This window comes from Saccostrea cucullata, unplaced genomic scaffold (assembly GCF_032062105.1).
Source record: "Saccostrea cucullata isolate Sc308-1 unplaced genomic scaffold, CSIRO_AGI_Scuc_v1 ctg1001, whole genome shotgun sequence".
NCBI classification, from domain to species: domain Eukaryota; kingdom Metazoa; phylum Mollusca; class Bivalvia; order Ostreida; family Ostreidae; genus Saccostrea; species Saccostrea cuccullata.
The window spans coordinates 5,099-27,342 of record NW_026940940.1 but is presented as its reverse complement, the minus strand read 5'-3'; the positions used below and the strand labels follow the sequence as shown (position 1 = coordinate 27,342).

Here is a 22,244-nt window from a genome sequence, read left to right as displayed (position 1 = left end):
TTCAGTTTGTAAAAACCTTTTAAAGAAACAAGAAATAACTCTGCAGTGTTTTTCGACAAAAATTGCACTACGTCTATAGTTTCAAACAGGCGCTCGGCTGTCTCCGTAATCTCCAACGAGCTTTGTGATGTCGTATGACGTCACAGCTAGTCGATATATATCGTGCGGCCTGACGTTTGAAGTGGCTGATCTCAAGTGTTTTTGATGGTACAACTGCGCTCACCCCAACAGTTTTACCGTAAAACATATTATTCTAAAATAGTAAATAAACCTCGCCTGTAGATATTTCCAGAAATATCCATTTCCATTTTTATTTTTTTTCAAAATCGATGATATAATATACATGTACTTATTGATAATGCTTTGAATCTAAAAATCAGTATTAAGTCGTATTTCGTTTTGAAAATATCGATTCCTAAATAATTTAATCTATTTTGCGTTAAAAATCGTGCGTTTGCGTCAGCAATCGTGTAAGATCGTGTAACGTGTAGAATCGTGAACATGAAGGATCGTTCGTGTATCAGGTTTAATCGTGCGTTAATCGTGCGGAATCGTTCGTGTTACTTGATCGTTCGTGTAAGTTGTCAACAATAACGTTACAGCCACTGTATGCATGCACAATATTAATAATCATAGATTAATTTAGCGATATACTGTAATATAAGTTTAAAAAAGGTAGCCGAAAAGGTTGCAAAAGACGAACTAAAGTGCACTAACTCTTTTATAAAAAGAGAAAAAACTCAAGTTCCTTATGGCTGTAAATGATTTACTTTACTCTTTAAAAATAGTACAATTTGATTGCAATTGTATTTAAAAAGTCATGAAATTAAAATATAATTTTTGATAAATGGTCATTTAATTTATGTTTAGATTTCCAGTCTTATGTAATTGTAAATAACACTTTCAATTAGCAAACCAATCACACATAAAAATACAAGTAAAATAATAATAAAACTACAGGAAATGTACATCTGTAAATTTTTGTTCTATTTACATAAGACTAAACAATATTACTCATTGACATCGATTACCTGATAGAATAATTAAGAAAATTCAATAAATTATTTATTACATTGTTAATCTGTTCTGCACTCATAAAGATTTTTTATTGTAAAATTCAAAAATAGAAAAGCATGATTAAAATATCAACTTTAAAGCACACGAAGAGAAACAAAAGGTTTAGAAAAGATAAAGTAACAGCATGAAAAGAATATGAACCATTTTAGTTTATAGCACATTCGCGTTGCTATTCATAATGGAGAGACCTAAAAGAGTGATATCAAAATATACATAATTATGAACAGTGAAAAGTAGTTCGCTTACAAAAATTGACATAACCTTCGTCGGAAAAAGAAAAGGAAAATACCTCGGCAGAATACGAAAGCCCAGAAGGCTCATTCGAAATTCAAGTTTCAAAATACGAGATTCTAAACTCGAGATTCGAAATTCTAGTTTTAAAATTCAAGATCAAAACTAACCAATCAAAAGCGGGTTAAACATTTGATTACTCCCCTTTATTATTTTTTTTACTATCACGTTGAATATATTTATAACAAATGGGTCATTTGCTAAAATGATAATGCAAGAAAAAGTGATTTATGTATTAAAACAAAATGAAAATGAAATTTGGATTAGAATTTGAAAAATACTTATATAGTTTTATATTTCTCATTAAACAAAATTGGAAATATGTATATATGGAATATTATAAAGTCTTATCGCTGACTGGAGGAATAAGTAGTTCAACTATTTTTTTTCTTCAGATTATTGCTAATGGAGAATATTGTATTGGATTATAATTAGATATTAAATACTAGTATTAGGAATCGTCTCCACACTGCACAGTAAATCAAGGGTATATATTTCAGTACATTTATAAGGGGTACATTTGTGCAGTGAAACTGGACTGCTGAATCGAACTGTAGCGTTATAAGGTTTCACGAGTATATTTAAGTCTCTGGTCTTAACGGTATACGGTATGGTCAGAGACTAAAATTTAAAACAATAACGCTATAGTTCTGCATCTAATTTAGACTCATCTACTATTTACATATTCAGATAAAATAAATTAATGCCACATTTATTTGAATTCAAATTGCCAATCTGAATTGTATATGTAATTTTTAATTAATTCAAGAAATCAAAGCCTTAAATGAAGATAAGTAGTTAAATATTTAATTGTTGTATTTCTTCTATCAGGAAAACGGACGCGATTTTTGTTTTTCAATACTACGTTGCCTTTTAAGTTTTACAAAGTAGGCAGGTGGAATGGGTAGGGGTAGGATTATTGTTAATCTTTAGATACTTGACACTTATTTACTACTTTATTTATATGTCATCAACCCCGGACACAAAATAGACAATCCAATTATATATAGTCCTTTTTTATGTATTCTATTAAATATTTAAGAAGCCATAATATAAATTGAACTTTATCTTGCTGATCAAAAATCCAATCATTATTTTGATTTCCTTCTAAAATCTATTGCACTCATTCTTGTATTGTAATTAAATCAAATGACTCATTTGCTATAAATATAATAAACGTTTTCTTGATAGTTAAATCATAATAAAGGGAAGTAATAAAATGTTGAACCCGCTTTTGATTGTTTAATCTGGATATTGAATCTCCAAACTCGAATTTCGAATCTAAAAATTCGAATGCAGTATTTCGAATATCGAATTTCGTATTTTGAACCTCCAATCTCGAATGAGCCTTCTCGGCTTTCGTAGCAGAAATACATGTACGTTAGTTCAAAGCGATGAAAATAAGGATAATTGAATTGTATTTTTGTACATTAAGCGCAACGGTTACATGTATTTGTGAAAACAGGCATGCCTTTGTTTTTGCGCCACCGGTTAAGTCGACTGGTAAAATAATTAATGTAGATGTTTGATATTTGTGGTCAACTAAAGGTCTGTTTTCGAACTCAAAAGGACATATGAGCTAATAAATTAATTTTACTCCTGACAATTTTTGTTTATTTTAGAAGAAAATGACTGAATAATAAATTTATTTTATTTAATAAAAGTTGCCGAACAGAAAAAGATAAGGTTCACATCATTGAATATTGTCTACAGTTTGATTTTATAGTTACATGTATATCATCAGTCATCTTATTAAATGAAGTTTAGACACAAGTTTTCATGAATTTTACTCAATCAATGCATTGACTTGAAGGCAAGAATGACTGTAATAATGGAATAAGATATGGACATTTTAATGTACTATATTTCGTGGCACAATAACATTTGTACATTAATTTACAGAAAAAATTTGAAATTTTTTTTTGTTTTGGTGACTCTAAATGATTATTTTCTAAACAGTAAATATACCAAAAGAAGTACTAAAATGGGACTATGATGCTCGAGGCAGGAACGTAGCATGCGCTAAGAAAGGGACCCAAACAATGCATAGAGCTCGTGCAATGATTGTTGGTTGTGCTGGAGCTGGAAAAACTACATTTTTAAGGCGACTTCAGCAACGAAATATTCAGGAGTTACGACAAATACAGTCGACCGTAGGGCTTGAAGTGTTTGAAAACTTATTTGAAGTAGACAGAGAACATAAATCTTTAAGAGGTTTGTAAATCGTTCCAAAGCGATTTTGATAAAAAATATTTATTTTTTATGAATCAATGTGATTGTTTCTGTTGTTTAGGTCTGGAGAAAGATGTTGATACAGAAAATAAGTGCCTACTAAGTGTTGTGGACTTCGCTGGACAGTGTGCGTATTATGCCTGCCATCAGGTCTATCTCAGCAGAAGAGCTTTTTATCTTCTAGTTATCAATATGTCAAAAAGTTTTGATGAAAAAGTTGATCAAGAATTGTGTGAACAGGAAGGAACCATGTTTGCAGACTGGACATTTGGACGTAAGTGTTTTGTACATGTCTTTGCGTTCAGAAAAGTAATTTTTGTACGTATAATTTTGATTTAAATTGATTGTTATGCCATGTTAAGGATTTTTTTAAGTGTGAAAACGACATTTGCAATTTCCACGTTCAGTATTACACATTTATTGATTATATTAACGGGAAAATACATTTTGTAACCAAACTGGCATCCTTTGGCCTAACGGCCTCAGGCAGTTTGCTTCTTTAGTCCGAATAAACGCATTTGTCCGGAGATTATAATCAATAGATGTCTTGTGATACATTTCATTTGGTTTTTTTATGTACTTGTCTCTTGTACGGTCTTCCGTAATGTAACCCAAGGTCCGTCACTTTTGAATACCAACGATTAAAGATGAGATTTAACTCCGCTTTATTCTCTTACGTAAGTGGCCCATTATCTAACTCAGTGGTCCAACATTGATGTTTTATGCCCCCTCAGCAAAACATTAGAAAATTTCCACCTTTTGTATACATTTGTATAGGAACACATTTTAAAAGGTATAACAATTACGTTCGATGGAGTATCAAAAAGCTCGTGGATTAGTCCCATAAAATTAAAACCGCTTTAGGAACATCTATGAATTTTAAAATATCTATTATTCATCATCTTTTCTATTTATAGAAAAAAAACACAAATCATAAATGCATAAATGTTATTTTTGAATAAATAATTAATGTTTTGAAAGCAATGGTTTGTCAAGAAGCGCAACCTCGAATCCTCGAACACGACGTTTTTCGACATAAGAGGATTAGAAAAACTCGTTAGATATTTGACGTCCAAAAATCCCGTTAATCCAGGTATGTGTCTGGACACTATTATTCCATAAAATGTGGAATTTTTACCTCATTTTGGATGTTCTATGAAATTTTATCCTAAATTTTACATGGAGTGTCCAAACAAGAAAGGCCTTCAAAATGACGTCAAAAAGGTGCAGGGGCTTCTTTTTCCAATATTCTATACGCAGCACAGTTAAGGTTACAAAAAGGAGGCGGAGCCTAATTAGTACGGGAAAACTTGACTATGACATCATTCACAATATACGTCATACAACATTTCTTTAAAATACCACAAAATGAGTTTATCTGCTAATTTAACCAGTAAGAAATCATCAAACTACATGAAAACTTACTACAGCGTGTTATTTTATCGTAAGTTAAATTCCACCTTGCAAGTTATAAACAAGTCACTGATCGCAATACACTTGTCAATATGACGTCATTTCTTATAACGTGACGTAGTTTGTATGCAGTAAGAGACAGATCAAGTAATATTTTCTCAACAAAATATGTATTCTCTTATTAAATAAAATATTATTTACAGATATTCTATGGGCGAATAACTTGAATTTAATGTCTTCTTCACTATTTTATAATTATATTTTCTGTACATTACGTATTTAATTGACACTGTCGTATATTTGTATGCAAGTACATCGGAGGGTAATGCGGGGGTCTTAATAAATCGATCTAGTGCAAGGGCATACGGTCAATGGATCATAGTAAGCTTTTTCAATTCAACTTCGAAAGTATTAGGGTTTCTGAAAAGTGCTGCGATCCTGATAAAATCTTAAAAACAATTTAATTACATCAATATTTCATGCCGCTGACCAGCAAAAAATATAGCATTCGGTCATACAAGTATAATTTTAACAATGAAATTGCAGAATTCAGACAGGATCGCAGCACTTTTTAGAAACTACAATGCGTGTTGAAAATATTTATATACTAAACTTGAAAATTCAACTTGGTTATGCCCTTGCACTAGTGAAATTTATATGTAACATCAATACTTCAGTTCAATGTGCTAAAATCGCGTGAATGCCGCATCACGTGACTAGTCTATATATAAAATAGAATCGTCCTCGATATGTTGTTATTAATCATAATTACAATTATCCGATATAAATAATGTACTAAAAATAATCACCATCCCGATTACGAATACATTTTTAAATACAAAATTTAGTCGATATTTCCATTGCGCACCTTAAGTGTGTTGCGTAACGTTTTGACCCTCAAAAATGGTATAGATCTAAGAAATGTTTAAACTGGCTACAGAAAAATGATATGCATCTAAAGCACACCTCCACACCTTATTAATATTCAGGGTCATGAACCCAATGGAACATTCATTGCATCAGATAGTTTCTTTAAACAAGGAAAGACAACTCAAGATTTTCTTTAATGGTATAGTCAGTTTCTTTTATCAATTTATATACATTTAAATTGTGATAAAGTTTGGGGGGGGGGTATTGTGAGATATGTTTTATTTCATTAAGATCACTTCTGGTCAATTTTCATGTTGAATAAGTAAAACATTAACACAGTGTATTTTCAGTATGAAATACTGCATAGGTATATGAATGTGTTCACTATTTTTCTGTTTGATAAATACAGGTAAATTGAGTTTCAAGTATACCTGATTTCACATAAGCTACATATCTGCAGCTACTAGTACAAGTAAATATTTCTGGAAGGTATCTATCTACATAATCATATTCAGTTATTAATTTTTCTGTTAACTGAATTCAACAAAAATAATTTAAACTAATATGCATACCATATTTATAACATGACTCATATTGAAAAAAGACAAAGTATACAAACAGCATGCAATCACGTTTTTATTTACAAAAAATTTACTAAGCACTACATGTAGACAGACAATGGTATGTTCAACAACAAATAAGTTGTATATTACAGGCATATGTTATAATAAAGATTATGCTGTCTAAAAATGAAGTAAAAATTATAAATCAATATTTAGATACCCTTCACAAGATTTCCAAATTTTGACTATTTTAAAAAAACAAAATTAAGTGTACAAGTGCACATTCTAAATATTTTTTTTCCTACTCAAAAAAAATTAAAGTTCCATTTTTTATAGATAATCAACCTTATAATAAAATTCATAGTCAAAATATTCAAGTGTGTCTTTCTTTACTGATCTGGTTTAAAATACATGTGTAATTACAATATGTAATTCATATATTTTAAGCATGCAATACCAGTGAGAGAGCTACATTTAGCTATTATCTCCCTTTTTTGCAAACTTTTTCTATACTGTGATTGAATTAAAAACATCAGTTTTAAGTTATAAATCTTATCTTATCATTTTATAACGTATGAAGTCACCAGCATGGCACAGTGGCAAGAGCATCTACTCAAGAGTCATGAGTGAGGAGTTGATTCATAAATTGCTGGTTCGAATTCCCACAGTCAGACATAAATAAGACTGTTTATACAGGGGTCCTTTGTTGCAGTAGGTGCTAGTACCAAAAAGATCCCTCATTGCTCAATTAGCCATGTGTGCCAAGTAAAGGACAAAATTTGCAGCACTCCACCGACAAATGTTGGCATCCCCATATGAGAGAAAATTTCTCAAGAAGAAAGTTAAACAACGTACAAAAAACAATAAACTATAGAGTCTTTGAATCTGCAAATTTTTTTTTCTGAGAAAGGGATCCTCAAATGATGTTTAGATATGCTTCATATGAGTAGAAAAGTACTGTATAATCCCAGCTAGTCTTCATGAATTCAGCAACCATTTTTTATATGGCCTGAAAAAATACAAAATGTTAATGCATTAACATAAAAATATATGATTGATATTTTTGTAATTCCTCATAAATTGATTGAATCAATAAAATAAAGTCACACTTGTTATCTTGAAATGCTCATGGGACTTTTAGAAAAATTGAGACATTTAAGAGATTCAGGGTAAGATATATAGAACAAAATGTCGTTCAAGGGACTTTAAAATGACTTTGATAGAGAGATATGCGCAAATTGAGCAAATTAAATTAACAAAAATAAATCATATATATGCAATTCCAAGTGGTTGCACATCATTTATCCAATTTGTAATACTGTCATGAACGTCAACATACCGTAGGTAGTCAAAGTTGTTTGATGCTTTTGTAGACTACACTGTATTCACTTGTTTTCTAACAGTACCCATTTTTCACATTACCTGAAATCCATCATTACTATCATGATGAGAGTTATGCCCCTTTTCTATAACCCCAAAATATTGCTTTCTTTCTGAAAATTGTAGCTTTTTTTACCTTACTTAGATATTAACTAAAATAAAGTCTCCATAAAATAGGAATTTTAATTATGAAACATATTATTTAAATCTCTACTTAACTTATAAGCCAAGAAATAAACAAAATGATTTTCCAATATTTACATAGGACTTTCAAGATAAACATTCTATTTCTAATTATGGCACATCCATTACACTTGATTCTGGGATTCTGCACTAGGATGTATTCATTCAGAAAATATGATGTATCGAGGCCCAGATAATCTTGAATAAATTTCATAATAAACGGTTTCAGCCTTAAATATTCCAGAATAAAACTTTGGCCCCCCCACTGTTGACCCACCCTACTCTATAGCTATATGATCTGAACAAATATAAATCTGCTCTTAACTATCTCAGAGTGACTACTCATGACCTGCCTATTCTTGAAAAGAATTAAGATTTAATTTTTAGTCTACAGATTACTATTGTTCTCTCTATATCATTGCGGTACTCTATTTACATCAATAACATATCATCACCAGTAATCAACATACCTTCTCTTTTGACTTGACATCCTTTCCTAGATTCTCGTGGTTGAAGCTTTCATCAGATAATTTGTTTTGTTACAGCTGAACTACAAATATGATTAAAACGTTAATACAATCCTCTACATTTAATTATTCTAAATAAAATATACAAGCATTTGCAATAATGTGGAAAGAAAACTGAATGAATATTACTGACAAATATCAATGCACTACATGCAAATCAGAAATATGTAATGCAATCATTTAAAGTTTGCATAATATGCTGATTATCTATCAGCATAATTTTCAGTTCATAAAATTGTTTGCTGAAACAGACAACCAACTGTATTTGTAAATTCTCTTTAAATGAATTTTCTTCTGCCTTTGAACTTACATGTACTATAATGCATCCTGATAATGTGAGAAATTTTTCACCCATTCTTTATTATTAAGGTATCTGCTGAAAATAGATCAGAATGTGATTACAATGTAAATCTTTTGAGAATTCAACAAAAACAAAAATCACTGATTCGTGCTTTTCAATTGTATTGACCCTTTTATCACCCTCTCTCTCTCTATTTATATATAACTTTTAAAGACGGTTCTTTTATACATTGATATACCTGTACATGTAGATATTGGAGTAATTTGGCATGTTTAATATTTTGTATTTGTTTATTCCAATCAGCATGATCAAGGATGATAATAATTAAATAATAATGTTGCATATTAAATATGTTGTAATTCTATCCTTACAGTTACATATACAATACTCACAACAGGCAAACCTTGAACTTGCACATCACTGTCTTCAGAGTATATCCTGCAAGAAACATTCGATCATTGCACATTACAAATGAATTGATTTGATTTTTTTTTCAGAAGTGTATATTTGCTTTTTTGTTTTATTTTAATGAAATTATATTTTTTGTGCATTTAATACAGTATCATCACTATTATGTGCATACATATTGAAGACCATTTTTAAATTAATCAAAAATACCATTCTTCAAAAAAAGACATACATTGAAAACATGTAAAGATCAGTGAAGCCCATATTTTAAAAGTGGGGAAAAATATATTTTCTTGTGTGTATAATTTGTATGGGATGGTGCATATCATTAAAAAAACAAACAACAAAAGAGGACGAAATGTCTCGATAACTGACTTTACAATGCAAGGCTAAAAAATAATTGAAGACCCACTGGACTGGGGTCAGTGATTTTTGTTTTATCTAGGATAGTACATGGTAAGGGGCATGTGTCAATTCTATGTACATGTATAACGAAATTCAATTATAGTTGGGCTAGTAACTTGACAGGCTTGTGTCAAAGATCTGTCACTTCAGAATCCTTTTTTGTTTAGATTAATTATTTGTCCAACTGTGTATCACATTAAATAAACAAAATATAACTTACATTTATCATGATTATTATTATTATGGTTTTGGGTCAGTCTCTTTTTATTAAATCTAGTAGCCTGGGACATGTGGGAGTGGGATAGTGATACAGTACCGACCAGACCCAACCTGACACCAAAGCAGTCCCACAAAGCAGTCCCCGGGACTGCTTTGGGACTGCTCTGGGACTGCTGTGGGACTGCTTTGGGACCGCTGTGGGACTGCCCTGGGACCGCTATGGCACTGCTCTGGGACTGCTATGAAAAGCAGTCCCAGCAGTCCCAGCTGCCCCTGGGACTGCTTTCTGGGACTGCTTTGTTCACTCGAGTGTGAAAGGGGTTCTGAGTGACATGATAGCTCCGCCCCCTTGTGTATTCTGAATTTGCAGGCTCCCTGTTGTTTTGTTTACTTGCAGCAGAGAGGAGTTTTAACTGTTTAATAAGCAAGGATTTCTTACATTCTTTTAATAAGTAGAGATTATTATAGTTAATTGATGTTTTCAGGGACTGTTTACCTACACAAATTAATGTGTGTTTAGAATTAATAAAATAATGAAGTTGATAAATAAGGAATTCATGAGAAAATGTTTATACGTAAAACTAAACAAAAAGTTAATGAGAAAAAATAGCTACATGTGGGCCTTTTTTAATTATTAATGTTAAATTTTAAAAATGTACTCAACATTTCCATTGGTACTATTTAAGAATAATCATTAGAGTTAGATATAAGATTTTTTTTATTAAAAATGCTACACATTTTATAAGGACCACGCTAAAAAAAGAGTATTAAAATCTAACCCTCAAATAAAACCTATCAATTTATTAAATGACCATGAAATAAAATTATGCTACCATTCTCCCATAACATAAACTATGTGAATAATCATTGGGGAATTAATGAATTATCGGTAGCTTTTAATTAATAAACAAGTTATTAAAAGAGCACATGTGTATTCATTTAAAGAAAATGAAAAATACCGGGAATTGTGATTTATTTCTTTTTGTTTTGCAAGTGTTTACCTGGCCGATTAATGTTTATAAGATGGTATCAACACCCATTGTTTCAATCGCCTTCGGGCAGAAAAATCGATACATGTTATTTGGGTATTTGTATCAGTGTTACACATCATTGAACATGCTGGTAAACAATGACCCTATTTTTAATTTATTTAATACGAATAAAAATGTGATAAATGAAATGTGTATAAATTTCTTTCGGGATTAATTAATTTTGAACATAATCTGAAGCTTCCATTCTGGTGATTTACAGATGCACTTTCTAACTTTTACAAATAAAAATATTAAAACTGAGTTTTATAGAACTAGGCATTAACGATAAATAAATTGACATGTCAGTAAAAATAATCATGACTGAAAACATAATGCTTGGCAAAATTAACAAAGAATTTTTTAAGAGCCCCAATACTTAAGAAAACTCTAATTTTAGAGTATCCCGATAGTCTAAATTGGCCATATAATGATAAGATCTATTTAAAGCTGCTTCTGGTGGAAAATATTTAATTAATGTTTAATTTTCTGTATAAAAATAAATATGGGAACCAGTAACAATCATAGAAGAATTATTAATATACCCAAGGATTGTGATAAGATAAAATATTCATGTTTAGTATAATTCATATATGTACTTATATGTGTGAAACCCTCTTCCACCAAAAAATATCATTAATAATTATTTCAATTTTTATGCGCGTACATGTTCTGTTCATAAAAGACCTTAGCTTTCATGTAAGGATTCCTGGCATACTACCCAGAATCAATTTCTACTGCCTTTTATAGTTCCATTGTTTATTGGAAATCTCATTTCTGAGTAAGCTCCGCCCATTCAATTAATAAACCCCGCCCACTGAGACTACAGGGACTGCTTTCTGGGACTGCTGGGACTGCTCTCTGGGACCACTGGGACTGCTGGGACCGCTGTGGGACTGCTTTGGGACCGCTGTGGGACTGCTTTAGCAGTCCCAGAAAGCAGTCCCCGGGACTGCTCTGGGACTGCTTTGTGTCAGGTTGGGTCTGGTCGGTACTGTATTATGAGGATCTGACCAGTAAAAAGCCTGAGTGAGCAGTGAAAGAAAACTATTTCCAGCCTGGGCCTACAATGATTTTACATTTGTGCTTCATTATGTACATTTTCTAAATTGAATAATGTTTGTTTATTTAACCTTATAGGGTCATTTGTGTTATTTTTGTCATACCTGGAGATGGCTGTTCAAAATGTACTCTACAGCTGTACCTGCAATAGACAAACAAAAAGAAAATTACTTTTCATTTCACACATTGAAATAATTAAACAATATGTAATTAAATACATGTATTCGTACAAACAAAACATCAATGTAAATTATCTTTAGCAATAGCTTTTACACAGATTGATGCACCCATGCAATTTATTATACCCCGCGCTTGAAAAGCGGGAGGGTTTATTAAGTAATCGGCATGTCTGTTCGTCTGTTATGCTTTGGTGTACCCATCTCTTATCCGCTAATTCCTTTAATACCAATGAGTGATATTTGATGACTTTCACAGAATCTATATTACATTTTGCAATTGTGCATCTTCTATCTTACTTTTTGATCCACCACATATTTGGGGTTTCTCATAGCAAAACATGGATAGAGTCATTATATTCATATAAGAATTAGCCGTAGCTATCATTTAGTGTCAGGGCTCATTGCTCACAGTTGAATACTTCTAGTTTTATAATAATTATACTATTTCAGTAGCTACTTTAAATTGGGCAATACTTTAAAAGGGAAAATAGTGTTACACATAGAAATATTCAACATTTTCATAAACTGCATATGTGATTGATTGATTGATTGTATGTTGTTTAGAATATCCCTCTCGATAATTTTCAATCATATAGATATGTAGACGGCCCACCACTTGCTGGTGGAGGGATTCAAATTTTGAGTGAGGGCCTTTGAGCAGGGAGAAATCTTTTTTGTGCCAGCATCTACAGCGACACGGGGCCTCGGTTTATATGGTCTCATCCAAGGACTGGTCTCCACGTCCCTCAGTGGGATTCGAATAAGCGACGTATGGATTGACTCCTTACTTCCCGACTCTAGAGCAGACGCTCTAATCACTGCGCCACACAGGCGAGAACTGCATATAATTATGTGAAGTTTAATACCTGATATATACACAAGTATGTGTGAACTGCATGACATCATCTGATCATAAATTCTTTGATATTAAATTAGAAAAGTAACAACCATATTTTGATGAGAAGGCTCTAGTGAAAACTGCATGATTGATATAAATAGCTAACACTATTAAAACTGCAAACAAATGTAAACAAACCTTAAATCCTTTATCAAGGTACACATGTACATGTGTAGAGGAAATTCGGAAGGAGTTCTTTTTGCATACACACGAGTACGGATAGAATTAAATTTTAGTCTCTTGGTATTTGAAAAAACACATATGGTTCTCACAAATCACTGGGTATTGATAAGTAAGAATAATGACTTTTATACGCGTAACTCTGCATATACATGCATAGTAGACTACCTAAAGTACCTTACAAGTAGGAACGACCTATAGCACACCTGCATTTTCTCTTCAATTGTAGACACGCTATTAACAGCATTTGACAAACATGCCCTAAAATATTTAGCCATTTTGTGCTAGAGGTAATCGAAAAAATAAATGAAACTCTACTTGCGAATGTTTTTGTTCACTAAATTAATGTATGTGTGTGTAATCTTGACCACCACAACTACTCCCTTCCACGTGGAAACATGTTTACAAAATGGAGAGGTACTGTTTTAACACTTTAAATTGCAATAGCACTTGACAGAAACTGCGCACCTACTTTCACTTTTCAGGTAAAGAAACGTTTGTTTTTCAACTTTTTGCAATTTACAAATCTTATAAATCGAGATAACATAAGGTTTTACCTCTTTTTTCATGTTGAATTTCTCTCTCGATTTTCACCTGTATCATGTTGGTCTCGCTGAATTCTCGCGAGGAAAGCTGTTCGGACGTTTACGGATTTTGTACATATTTTATTACGTTTATCTCCGAATTCTTCTAGTGAGGTTAGGAGGTGTGTAAAGTATTTGTTTATTATACCAAAATAAATTTAAAGAGAAAAAGAATGTCAAGTTTATGTTGATTTAAAGTCAAGGTGTCAAAAATAGTTATTGAACTGAAAAGGCGAAATATGCTGGCACAATCAAGCACGGATCTCTCCCAATTTATATATGTCTTTGAAATTTTGTATGCATTGAAAGGCGCGGTTTCATGACATTCTAAAGTTATATAACCAAGACGGGTTTAGGTCTTTACTCAGATCCAGGGAATCACATCAAAATAAGTGTATGGGGTATAAGAAGGGACAAAACAATGACGTGGTTAGACGTCATGAAACTGAACGGTGACGGAGCCAATTGATCATTAATTTTATAATAATTTGACAAATAATGAACGTATTAAGCTCAAATTTTCAACAATTCTTTATTTTTTGTTGTTTTATGTTACTTATCAATTTCGAAAGCAGAAACAACGAAGTTCTAATTTATAGCCTAAGTCCACGAACTTTTTGATACCCCTCGTACATGTGATTGGCAGTGCCAAAATCATTTTGTAAAGAAACGGACGGGGCAATCTCACAGACATGTCTAATCATGATCAGACAATCATTTTTATCAAATGTAAAAGATTGTGAATAAATCTCCAGAAAATTCATCATACAATAAAAGGAATTTGTAACGTATTGATTCTTTTATTGCATGTCATCAAATTATTATTATCAGACGAGTTTGATAGTAATAATTTTTTACTCACATTCAAACAAATCTTGGTCAGTATATGTTTTTTACAGCTACTTATTTATAATTTAGTCAAAATAAAGCGCAAAAAATCTCTAATTTACTGTACAGTGTTTTTATATGTTCAAACATCATTCGAGCAAGCAATGTTTGTTGGCAATAATTTTTTTTAATTGAAAAACAGGTTACATTTATTGATGTTTAATCATGAGAATAAGCGGTATTTCGTTTTTTTTTCAGTCAATGAGAAATTTTATGCAAACTGTGGTTTAAACAAAAAAAGTTTAAAGAAACATTCACATAGCAGTACTTTTCACTTAGTTGTCGTTTTGGGGGGAAATGCCTCTTAATAAATTTGAATGACGATGGTCAAAAACAGGAATTTGATATGGACAGAAAAATATTTTTTTAGCACATGTAAGCCCGAGTGTTCATTTATATATGGTGCAGTGGTTATGGTGCAGTGGTTAGATCGTCTGCTCGAGAGTTGCGAAGTAAGGAGGTACATGTAGTCCTTACGTCGCCGGTTTGAATCCCTCTGTGGGACAAGAAGACGGGTCCTTTGGTCGAGACTGTATAAACTAAGGTCCCGTGTCGCAGTAGACACTGGCACGAAAAAAGATCCCTAAATATCTGTAAATGACGAGTATAGGACAAACTTCAGAGCCCTCCTCTGGCAAGTAGTGGGGTCTCCATGTGAGTGAAAATTCTTCAAGGGACGTTAAACTACATACAAACAAATAAATACATGTAAAACATTCGTTTTTGACAAGTCAAAACTAAATTTCTGTTATGATTACATCTTTCATTAATTGAATATTTTAATATTTTTTTTAATTCAGAATATGTCCTTTTTTGGTTGAAATCTATCCATACCTACTGCGAAGATAACACTCCAGTTGTTACCGTAGCAACCCATTCTGACGAAGTGCAAGATATGGTATCTGTCAATGATAAAATGTTTCGAAATAAATTGTACCAAAACCAGTTCTTTCCTTTAAGTTGAAAATTAACACATACAAATTTCATTTTTTATTTTCATAAAATGAATTCAGTGTGTCCAAATTTTTAAAAAGTAGTTTGATTTCTAAGATATGGTATCAAATCAAAAAGTTGATTGTAAGAGTCATAAATAATTTGAGTGGACATTTATCTCCTTCTTACTAGGTTAACAAATCAATTTATGATGATTTGCTGGAGCTCCTGAAGTATGAGCCTGATCTGAGAAAACATCTTGACCGAGAACGCTGCTTCCACATTGGGTTACCTGAGGATGATAACGAACCATTGGATAAACTTACCGATACAGTAGAATGTATTGCTTCTATCGCCTTGGAAGATCGTTGGAGAGATACAATTCCGAAGGAGTGGTCATTATGTGAAGTAGTTTTAAGACAAAACAAGCAAAATGGAAAAAAAATCATTTCAGTCACAGACTTCAGAAAACAAGTTTCAATTAAAAAATTTGGAAAAGGAAATGAGACATTTGATGTGCTTAGGTTTTATCATGATATTGGGGCAATTCTGTATTACAACGAAAATCATTTGAAAGATAGAGCAATAACAGATGTACAATGGTTTGTAGACTGTTTTAAGAATATTATAACAGATCCAAAGCATGTCAGGGATCTTGTTGAAAATGACAAAGATTGGAAAAACTTCTTTGAAAGCGGTTATCTAACTCAAGGATTATTGAAGGGAATTTGGAAAAAGTAAAAAATGGACGTAAGGAAATGCAATTCTACATTAAAATACATGCAGCGCCTTGGTTTGCTTGCCGTAGGCAAAGATGCACACTATGTTCCCTGTATGAACAAATTAGACTTTGGAGAGCATTTAAAATATTATATTACACACTTAGAACAACAAACATCTGTTTTAGTGTTCAGTTTTCGGTTCCTGCCTCATTTCTTTTATTTCCGTCTCATAGTAGCCTGTATAGTCAGCACAGAGTGGACTATAATTGAAGAAAATGGACAAAAGTGTTTGTTTAAAAACATTGCTTTATTTAAGTTTGAAGGACACATAATAGGTGTAGCTGTTACTACATCATTTATTCAAGTTCAGATATTTAAACAGGGAAATGGGCATCTCAGTGGAGAAATTACGAGGAAAATAAAGAAAACGATGGAAGATGTCCTTGAGCAGCTGGCGAAAAACTTCCACAAGAAAACACTGTATGAGATCGGTTATCAGTGTTCAAAGCAAAACGTAACAGAAGGAGATGCTCTTTGCTTCATTTCAGAGAAAGAGTTGATTGGTAGAGGAGAATTTAGTTGTCCCAACCATGGACTGGAGAAGCATCATATCATAAAAGAAAAGGAACTGCTTCTCTTTTGGAAATATGGTAAACAAATAGAAAAATACGTCAAAGCAATTTTCTCTTATGAATCATTTTAATGAAAGAAAAAAAATCAAGAACAATAGGACAGAATATGATATTGACAATGTCGCTGTGGGAAGTGATTGGCTTTGGCTTAGAATTGAAAAAAAAATATTATTATTTTTACATGATGTGAATTGTACTATAGAGAAACAATCTTTTTAAGTACATCAATTGCAAAAACTTGTAATATTAAATGATGCAATTTTTGAACAATAACTTCGAAATCCTTTTTATTTAGAATACGTAAGGGCATGCAGAACTCGATCCTTGGTGTCTTTTAAAGACATAATCAAACGTTTTGGAAATAATACTTTTTTTACATTCTAAACAAAGGGACACACTGTGATATATCTCTCAGAAAGAGTAAATGGCTTTCTCAATGAAAATATTAAACACAAGCTGAAAACACTTTTTTTTATCCCGTTTATAAATATATTCAGTCTGACTAACAAAAAGAAACAGTGCAGAACTGCAAAAGTTTTACTTAATTGTGGTAAAAGTCCATGTTAAGAAATTTTAAGTCAGATTATCGCTTACCTGTGACCTAATGGTGTATAACACTGAGATTCAAAGAAAAATGAAAGAAAACTCAATAAACATTTTTTTTATCATTCAAAGTATTTAAAAAAAAAACATTTCTCTCATTCTATCTCTTACGAAACATCTCTTCTGAATCGTGAAAAGAATTCCGTATCGAACCAGTAAAAATTCTTTATCCTCGATTATGACCCTATTGAAATTATTGATAATATTGATAAATTACAATTTAAATTTCACAGCAATATTATTTATAATCACTGATTGATTTATTGTTATAAAATATTGATACTTTCTTATTTACTATTTTTAAACTTGATTTTTCATATAAATTGTAGTGAACTACAAAGATTTGATTATTTCATTTGAGGGGGTACCATGGACAAAAATTATCATGATATTGCATTCTTTTTAAAAACTCATTTCAGATTCTGACAACATAGCAAATCAGGACGACTGCACAACAAATGCACCCGTCGGAAAATTACCAAATCAAAATTATTACATATTTACACAGCTGATAGATATAGGCAGAAAATCACTTCAAATTTATTTCGACAAGATTTTCCCTTCAAAAGACATTATATCAATATTCATGAAAAACAAAGTCGATATGGAACATGGAAAAAACAAATTCAACAAAGATCAACTGGCTATTCTATTTGCAGGCAAGTTTCTTTTAACTTGATAATTTTTTCAACAGAATATCGGTTTCTTTATTATTTATTATTATTTTCGGAGGTCCGTGTTTGCTCTGCTCTTATTTTGTATATTTGTTTAATGGACGTTGAGATTGAATACTGTTCGTTATTTCCATATCCTTCTTATGCATAAATTCTGAATAGAAACGTCTTTTATTTCTTTGTGTCAGCATTCAATAGAGGAGCATTATAATCAGTGAGATATTTCGAGTTTCATACCTTCCTTATGACTAATTTCTTCTTTATAAAACGATGAGAAATTTATTTTCTTCATTTACTTCATTTAAAAAAAAGTAAGCACAGTGTATGCTAAATTAATTACAACAACGTTCACCATTGTGTATATTTAAGAAATTCGTTATGTACATTCACCCAAAACATAAAGAAAAGTGTTTATATACTTTGAATTTGCTACTGCGTGAAGCATTAAATGGAAATAATTTAGTAACCAATGAAATCAATCCAAACCCTGTTCATCTAGATTTCCTTTATATAGGTTTCACTCAAAAAATCAAGAAATCACTGGACTTTGGCTCAAAATTATTTTCCACCAAAAAAATTCGTGATAAACTTTTATTGAAAATATATTTCAAAAGAAGTTGATAAGCATTGATAATTGATAAGCAGTTTACGTCTCTTCTTATTATTTTACAGCCCAATACAAGAAGCCTAAAAAATAGAATATTGTATTGTGGTCAATGTAGTCATTGTGACCACGAAAATGTGATAATTTTATCTTGAAAATATCGATTAGGCAACTGGATTCTAAATAAATATAATTGAAAGACTTGAGTGAAAGACGTTCCATCATATTCCTCTTTTTCTATCCAGCCAGTGGAACCAGTCCATCTTCTTCAGCGTTTGACGTGACGATTATGTATAAACTATTGAGATACTACGGACCAAATGTTCAGGATCCACTGGTAGGCTGGGGGAACAAACCAGAGGTAGGAAAGAAAAGTGAAACGGATGATGTCGAACGGATACGATATTACAGAAACATGGTGGTACATCAAACAGACAAAACAATGGAGCAAGAAGAACTGGATATTTTCTGGAAGGATTTATCTCAGGTAAAAAGATCTCGTAAAATTATATTACTTTTATCAACTATAATTCAAAATAAACTATATATATTATATCATATCGTAAGAGTCAGGGTCTTTACATAATTTTATGAATTTTATTGTGACGCGAGTAAATTTTATATTTTTTTTTGTTAGAAAAACTATGCTATAGTTATTTTTAATTAGATTTGTTTTGAATGGAGTGATTTGCATATTTGGCTATGAACAAATGTTCGCACAGTTAATCGCGTGCTTGCATCTAAAAGATTATGGTGACTTTTTCATATGGAATAAGGTTATAAAATACATGTTCAAAAAATCTCTTGACGACTAATTCGTTACCTCTGTACATTTAAGCATTTTGTTAAAATGAATTCTTACATTTTCTTAATTTTTCTATACTAAGTTTTAACTATAACATTTTAGCACTCGTTTTTTCTGGATTGTTGTGAAAACAAAACACGATTAATTGTGTCGGTTTTCTTCCAGTTCCATTTATATCTTTTCACTTCCCAACAAAATTATGAAGACTCCGACAAAATTTGGAAGTAAAATATTTACATGTATCTATTTGGCTTTGGAAATCAGGTCTTCCAGAATTCTATTTGAATTCAGCTTATAAATACATCGTATGTCATCTCATGGATATTGGATATGATTAAATAATGAACAGTTCCATTAATAAAGACATTTGCAAGCTTGATACTAAAAATATCCTATTCACTAAGCTGAAATATAAATTTCTCTTGAAACAAATTAGAATTAGATCCTTTACGATCCTTTATTTTGTTATGCAGCGACAAAACAAAATAAAGGAGCGTAATGGATCTAATTCTAATAAGATTGATTTAGAAATAATAAACTATCTTAAAACACAGTCAGTACATATGTATCGATCAGGATCTAGAGAATGTCAAACATTAACTTGTTTACTATCATTATTTAGGCAATAATGAGACTCAGCAATGGAACTTTGGAAAAAGAAATTCAAGCTTTAAAGATGCAGAAGTAGGGTGAGTAAAATACTTGTGATTAGAAAAACGGAATATATATTTTATGCTTCGTTGAAAAGATAGACAGCTTATTTTACAGCTTATTTTACAGCTAATTTTACAGTTTATTTTACAGCTTATTTTACTGTTGTTTCTACAGGTTCATGAGAAACAAATATATTTCACGAACATCAATGATTAAAAACGTGGTGCATCCTGATGCAGAGAGGAGAGACATTGATATCTGAGTTAAACCAATTCACAATGTCAAACTGAAATAAGAAAGAAATTCCAGTGTTATTTTACTCTAATAGCACAGCCTTCGTTCGATGAAAAGATTACATAAATTTTGAACGATATTAACATTGTAGATATTTTTTTCAATAGTTACATTTTTGGAATTTTGATAAAAGAAAAGAAAAAATAAACCTAATGTGAAAGTGGCATTTTTATGAAGAGATAAAGAAACGTTCGAAAAAATACTAAGTTTTTTTTCCATTAGGAAGACATCAGAAGCAAGTAGCAACCGCTTATAATATAATGCCACTTAATAATACCAAATATCGTTAAGATTTTAAATGAAACTATAACAATAAATATCTGCATTAATTGTTGACCTTTTCGAACACAAATGCTAAATCTTAAATTAAGGAAAGAATGATTAAGCAGATGAGCATGTCAACAATTAAATAAGTGCAATGATTTATGACTTTTAGCCTTGTATTGCAACGCTGTTGAATTTTCTACATGTAGATCATTGAGCGCTGTTATGTCACAAATGGTTCTTACAGAGCGATAATATTTAGCTAACAAGCCACAACCATAACTTTCAGAGAACGTCTTTAAGGACAACATTTGGTTCCCTTTTTTTTTTAAACATCAATGCTCGAATACGTTTCTATGATTTGGAAGATGCATTTCGGGCGGAAAGATTAAACTTAATATGATAAAGCTTAATTTGATAAAATATTAGATCTTCTAAATTATATTGTGGTTCGCTATTTGCTGAGCGTCTCTAGTGGTGGACACGTTAGATTTTCTATATTATATACTGTCAGATTTCCTTTGTCTTTGATTAAAGTCTGTCCATTAAAACTTCATATTATAGCGATTAATTGTGCTCACAGATGCCTGAAGATTTTTATCCCTCCCCCAAAAAAAAAATCTGGAAAAAAATTCCTACCATCAAGTTGAACTGAAAATATCAGGATGGCAACGAGTTTTGGGGTACCCAGCTTAACAAATAGACCTGGGCTTCGCCATGAAAAATAGTATCCGGACATTTGGTGACATTTGTTCAAGTTGAAGATCCAATTTGTTAGACGATTACAGGGCAGATCTATTTGTTAAGGCAGGTACCCTCAACACACGTGGCCATCCATGTGTTTTTTTATTTGAGGGTGGCACATTTTTCCCCCGTCTTTTTACGATAAAACAAAATCAAGCAGTTGATTTTGAAAGCGATGAATTAATTCAAACCATTTATATTCTAACACATATGTTGTTCAAAATTATATCTTTACTTTATTTGAAACAACGTCGTCGAAATAATTTTAATGTAAAAAATAATTCTAGTAATGAAAGTTAACTTAAAAGCTGTTTTTATGTTTTGTTTATTGTATTTTGCCTTTCTTTAAATTCGGAAGAAACAATACCTAGAATGTTAGAATATATTTCATTTCTTTTTTCTATTTTATGTAATTAGCATGTCATAGCATTTTGTTACAAAAAAAAATACGCTTTATTTCTATGTGTGTGTTACAAATGCTCTTCATTTTTTAAATGATTTTACTTGTAATTGAAACTTTATGTATAACATTTTATTCATGTAAAATAGATTATGCATTATAACCAGCGTTTTCAAAATGTTTAATTTTGATTAAACAATTTCTTTTTCGCCTTTATGATTGAGTAC

At 31.4% G+C, this 22,244-nt stretch overlaps 2 protein-coding genes and 1 long non-coding RNA gene across 5 annotated transcripts in view; 2 read left to right on the top strand and 1 right to left on the bottom strand.

Annotated features, from left to right (window-relative positions):
• Positions 1-16,362, top strand: part of LOC134256696 (uncharacterized) — a 94,992-nt gene extending 78,630 nt beyond the window's left edge. The window contains exons 12-15 of the mRNA XM_062739378.1: positions 3,328-3,582; positions 3,662-3,874; positions 15,489-15,586; positions 15,814-16,362. Coding sequence (XP_062595362.1) covers positions 3,328-3,582; positions 3,662-3,874; positions 15,489-15,586; positions 15,814-16,362 — 1,115 coding nt within the window. The remainder of the gene's footprint in view (positions 1-3,327; positions 3,583-3,661; positions 3,875-15,488; positions 15,587-15,813) is intronic.
• LOC134256695 (uncharacterized) lies at positions 8,441-13,815 on the bottom strand. Of its 3 annotated transcripts, none has more exons than XR_009989769.1 (4): positions 13,774-13,815; positions 12,064-12,101; positions 9,209-9,275; positions 8,441-8,559 (listed from the first exon to the last, which is right to left on the bottom strand). It is a non-coding gene; the product is annotated as an uncharacterized LOC134256695 (long non-coding RNA). The 3 variants fall into 3 exon arrangements; XR_009989768.1 differs by having other exon boundaries at positions 9,230-9,275; XR_009989767.1 differs by lacking the exon at positions 8,441-8,559 and adding an exon at positions 8,842-8,909 and having other exon boundaries at positions 9,230-9,275.
• A 75-nt stretch (positions 16,363-16,437) lies between the features above and the next one.
• On the top strand, positions 16,438-21,493 carry LOC134256694 (uncharacterized). The gene is made up of 5 exons (XM_062739377.1): positions 16,438-16,993; positions 17,998-18,241; positions 19,106-19,343; positions 20,284-20,350; positions 20,490-21,493. Exons 1-4 carry the CDS (start codon positions 16,456-16,458, stop codon positions 20,347-20,349), a joined length of 1,086 nt encoding a protein of 361 aa, XP_062595361.1. The 5' UTR covers positions 16,438-16,455; the 3' UTR covers position 20,350; positions 20,490-21,493.
• The last annotated feature ends 751 nt before the right edge of the window (positions 21,494-22,244 follow it).

Coding starts and splice junctions, on each gene's coding strand:
- LOC134256694 (XM_062739377.1), top strand. CDS start 16,456: ATGAACAAATTAGACTTTGGAGAGCATTTAAAATATTATATTACACAC. Junction 16,994..17,997: donor GCTTCTCTTTTGGAAATATG/GTAAACAAATAG, acceptor AACTCATTTCAG/ATTCTGACAACATAGCAAAT. Junction 19,344..20,283: donor TCTGGAAGGATTTATCTCAG/GTAAAAAGATCT, acceptor ATCATTATTTAG/GCAATAATGAGACTCAGCAA.